Genomic DNA, 4,377 nt, shown 5'->3' on the forward strand with positions numbered 1-4,377 from the left:
GGGGGGGTCCTCTTCAGAGCAGCGGCCTCCCCCGCCTGGCCCAAAGGTGGCAGCAGAGGGAGGGGCACATACCTGTCTCAGTTATGTCAGGAATGTGGCTCCCCAGGCCGGGTGGGGGAGGAGGAGCAGGCTGGGGAGCGGCCTCACAGAAGGAGGGAAGCCTGCAGGTCTGGGAGAAACTGAGGAAGGGAGGCAGGTCTCTAGGGAGCCGGAAGTGGGATGTGCTGCCTGAGGCGGGAGCCCTTGGGAGAAGGGTCCAGGTGACAGTAGCCAGGCACAAGGGGAGCGGGACCTTAGTGGGGCACCTGGTGACCATTCTGCAGCCACAACCCTGGAAGAAAGGCAAGGTGGGGTGGCCAAGTGGGTGGAGAGAAGGGAGGGGTCCTGGGTGTACAGGGGAGGTGTCTGAGCACTGGAGGGAGGGGCCATTGGATTAGGTAGTTAAGGTCCCCAGGGTGTAGTGCCCACCCAGCTTTCCCCCTAGCTTTCTGATTGTGGCTTTGGGGGGTTGGGGGGCACCCAGGCTCGAGGTGGGGAGGAAGTAGGTGCTCTAGGAGGCTGTGCTCCCCACCCCACGTTGGGGGCCTCCTTCTGAGACTCTTTAGAGAAAAGAGTTCATCAGGAGACAATGGTCTCAGGGTTAACGACAGGTGGGGACTGGGGCACTAGGACTGGCTACCAAGACTTCACCCTACAATCTGCTCACAAAGTAGCATGTGGCCCCTGGTAGGAATGAGCCAGGGGAGATGTCAGCTTGGCCAGGCCCCTTCCTATCTGTCCCCTTCATTCAGAGTTATCCTTGGCTCTGGGCTACCACAGCCCTAATCCCTGGGGTGGGGTCGGAGGTCCCTATCTCCAACAGAGAATAGGAGGTGGGGGCCTTCCTTCACAGCCAGCCAGCCAGCCAGGGTGGGCTGGGCACAAAGCAATTGTTCCTTCCCCAGGTCTGGCCCCAACTCCATGACTCACCTCTATACCTAGCCTACCCTAGACACCCTGTTCTTCCAAGGAGAGGGATAGTCCCAGGGCCAGGCTTCCAAGGGCCCCAGTGGGCCTGCCTCTTCTGGGGCCGACTTACAAAAACCCACCCCTGAGTTCACCACATTCAGCCCAGGGTTCCCATGCCCGGGCAGCCTGGGCCAACCGGGGGCTTTGGGCTGGGGCGAGGGTTTGCTCCTTGCCAGCTGTCCCTCTGCCCAGCCTGGGTACTTAAGACACAAAGCCATGGCTTGGTGTGGGCTGAGCCAGCTTGGCAGATGCCTGCCATGTTCTGCTACGTGCCCCCTGACCCTGTGGCATGTCCTCAGTTATAGAGTCACGGACCCCCCTAGGCCAAACCCACTCAGCTACACAGAGAAATAATTATTTGATCCAGACGGACGGCTAGCTAAGGAGTTGGTTGCACCTCAACCTTCCTCTCCTGCCCCTTCTCTGACCATTGGCCAGCAAGGAAGACCTTGTCCCCTCTGCATGCCCCCTCACCCCCCAAAAAAACCTAAGCATCCCTGGTGAAGCCCGTCTAACCCCATCTGCAGCCCCCTCACTGCCACCTCCTCTCCCCCGAAGGCCCCTGCTCCATCAGCCCAGCCAAGTCCACAAGCTTCCAGGGCAGCCAGGGCCGGTTTCAAAGCTGTCCCCTGCCTATGATGGCGGTGCTGCCTCAGGGAACCCTTCTCAGCCTGGGCCCTGGGAGGCAGCCCACCACAAGCTGCCAGAGACACCATGGGGTCTGTTCTAGAATTGCCCCTCCCCTTGGGCAGTCCCTGCCTTGAGCATGGGCCAGAAGCCAAAGAACCCAGGAGCCCACCAGCAGCCACAGAGACCCCTTAAGCAGTCAAAGCAGGAAGTCGGAGAGATGATATGACTTTGGCTTGGCTGAAAGGTTAAGGGAGTGGGGGCTGCCTTCCCAGGGACAGGAAGTCCCAGACCCTTCCCACCAGCCCAGGAGGAAGTTTCCTCTGGGGACCACCCCTCCGGCTGGGTATATCCTTTCCCAAACAGACAGGGAACAGGCAGGATGTGGGGGCGACAAGCAGTTCCAACTCCCCCCCCTTCTTTCCCAGCCAAGGATCTCAGCACCCAACTGGGACTGTCCTGGGATGAGAGGGGTCTGTCACGTGAGTCCCACTTCCCAGAGGCTGAGCAGGGGAGAAACATCCACCCTAGGGCCGTTCACAATACACAAGTGGAGACCAAGCAGGAGAGAAGCTTTTCATCTCCATTAGGGTCCCAAACCCACCCTGACCCCACAGAGCTGCCCTGCCCAGAAATGAGCCCCCTCAAAACCAACACAGGCCAGTCCCCTCCACCCCCACTCAGCAGGGTTTGCAGGACATCTGGGCCGGGCCTAGACAGATGTCCGGGATTCTGCAGGAACATCAACAGCTGGTGTTCATTCACCTGGTCCCCCCCTCTCCCCTGGAAAAGGGCCCCTCAAAAGGGGGGTAAGTGAGCAGGGGGAGGGGACAGAGGCAGCCTGTCCCTTTGCAGGGCTGAGACTCTTCCCGTCCCAAGATGAAGGAGGGCAGGGTGAAGGTGCTAACGTCAGGGCTTCAGGCCGCTGACAGTGATGGTCAGGCACAACTGGAAGCAGGGAGCAAGGTTGACGCAGATGTGGGCTGCGGCTGACAGCGCTTTCCCTCTGCCCCGGAGCATGAGGGGACCCTGGCTCTCTCAGGCACCTGGGCACAGCTGCCAGCCTCTGCCCACAGCCAGCCACCCGTCAACCACCATCTAGTCCCAGATTCCCCACCCCTCCTCCGATCCCCACCGCCCGAGCCCTCGAACCTTCCACGCAGTGCTCCACCTCCTCCAGGTTCCTCAGAGTGATCCGCATCAGGCTGGAGTTGAGCATCAGCTCGTTCTTGTGGGCTGGCCACAGGTATGGAGGCGCGGGGTTCACAAAGAAGATCCTGGTGTCCCCAGTGGACACCTGGTTGTCACAGATGAGGGGATCTCCAAAGCCACCAATCACCACCTTGTTGCCGCCATCCAACAGGCTCTCCTGGGTCACGACATCTTTGCCCTTCAGGTACCGCCAGACTCGGACCTGGGGGTGAGGAGGGGGTGATGTCAGCTGGTGGCCCTGGGAAGCCTGAGGCAGCAGTTTCCCCTGCCTTGTGTACTGTTTGTTCAGGTCAGATTGTATTGTACCATTCCTTCGAGTCCTGGGAAATCCCTAGGAGGTCTTGGGGTAGGAGAACCTCCCAAAGCTACAAGGATGCCAGAGGGACACTCTGGGACACCTGCCTCAGGACACACATCCTCTGCAGGAGACAGCGCCTGCCCTCCCAGTCTCGCTGCTGACCCAGCCACCCCAGAGCCCTGGGGACATCCTCAGCTTGGCTTGGGAGGGACTTGGAAAGGGAGCTCCAGGGCCCAGAGCATCCCGCTTTGCAAGCCCTCTCCCCATTAGCCCACCCACCACTTAGGGGCTCCAGGGGCAGCCCCATGGGTGGGCTATGTCCCCCTCCCCTCATGAGATGGAAGCCCCCTCTTCCCTCTGGGCTGGCCCAGCTTGTGCAGTCAAGGCACCCGCAGTCAAGTTCAGGCAGCTTCACAGGGCCGCCCCACCCTCCCCCGTCCTCGGGCCTGAGGGCACCCGCTTTGACAAATGGCCGCCCACTGAGTTTTGCCAGCCCCAGCCTGGGGGTGTGCACACTGCAAGCAGGCACTCCCCTCCAGGTGAGAGGAGCCCAGGGAAGAATGCCCCTCCCTCAAAAGGAGGGGGTGGCTGGAGGGGTGCAAGCCTGTACCCCATGGATGGGCTTTGTCAATGGGTAGTGAGAGCCAAGGGGAGGCCAGTCCACCTGCCAGGCACAGGCATCTGGACCCCAGGTGGGGCCGTGTTCCTTGTCCCCCAACCCCACCCCGGACACATATCACCAACAGACCCCCTGGAGACAGACACACTGAGCTTTCTGAAAGGCCTTTGGATGGCCTAGGATGGGGAGGGGCTGAGTGGCTGTCGTCCGGCCTACCCCCCCCACACTCAACCCCAGCCCCAGCCACACCCAAGAGCTGCAGGGAGGAAGTCGGGAAAATCCTGCAGGGACTTGGCAGGCTGCCCTGCAGGTCCGAAGGGGAGGGGGCCCGGCAGGGAACCCAGCTGTAGCCAGGCTGGGGCTGCGTCTGAGAGCCTCTTGGCCACCCTCCCCATCTGCATGCAGGAGGGGTGATCTCATTTCTGACCTGGTCCTTGGAGGTGGTTTCTGGGCTGAAGGAGAACAAGTGGGACTTGGGTGCCCAGAGCCCACCACTGGCACAGATTGTGGAAGAAAAAAACCACCATCAGAGACCCAGTATCCCCAGATCCAATGGAGGGAGAAGCAGGGCACCCCCCTTCCCCATCACTGTGCCTGGCCTACCCATGACCCC

At 61.1% G+C, this 4,377-nt stretch overlaps 1 protein-coding gene across 1 annotated transcript in view; it reads right to left on the reverse strand.

Moving 5' to 3' along the window:
• Window positions 1-2,940, reverse strand: part of AGRN (agrin) — a 31,809-nt gene extending 28,869 nt beyond the window's left edge. The window contains exon 1 of the mRNA XM_030887965.2: window positions 2,788-2,940. Within this exon, the coding sequence (XP_030743825.1) occupies window positions 2,788-2,854 (67 nt within the window). The 5' untranslated portion in view covers window positions 2,855-2,940. The remainder of the gene's footprint in view (window positions 1-2,787) is intronic.
• Between the last annotated feature and the right edge of the window lie 1,437 nt (window positions 2,941-4,377).

The sequence above is a fragment of the Echinops telfairi genome, unplaced genomic scaffold, assembly GCF_000313985.2.
Source record: "Echinops telfairi isolate 266 unplaced genomic scaffold, ASM31398v2 ScPeMD7_7457;HRSCAF=8495, whole genome shotgun sequence".
Lineage (NCBI taxonomy): Eukaryota > Metazoa > Chordata > Mammalia > Afrosoricida > Tenrecidae > Echinops > Echinops telfairi.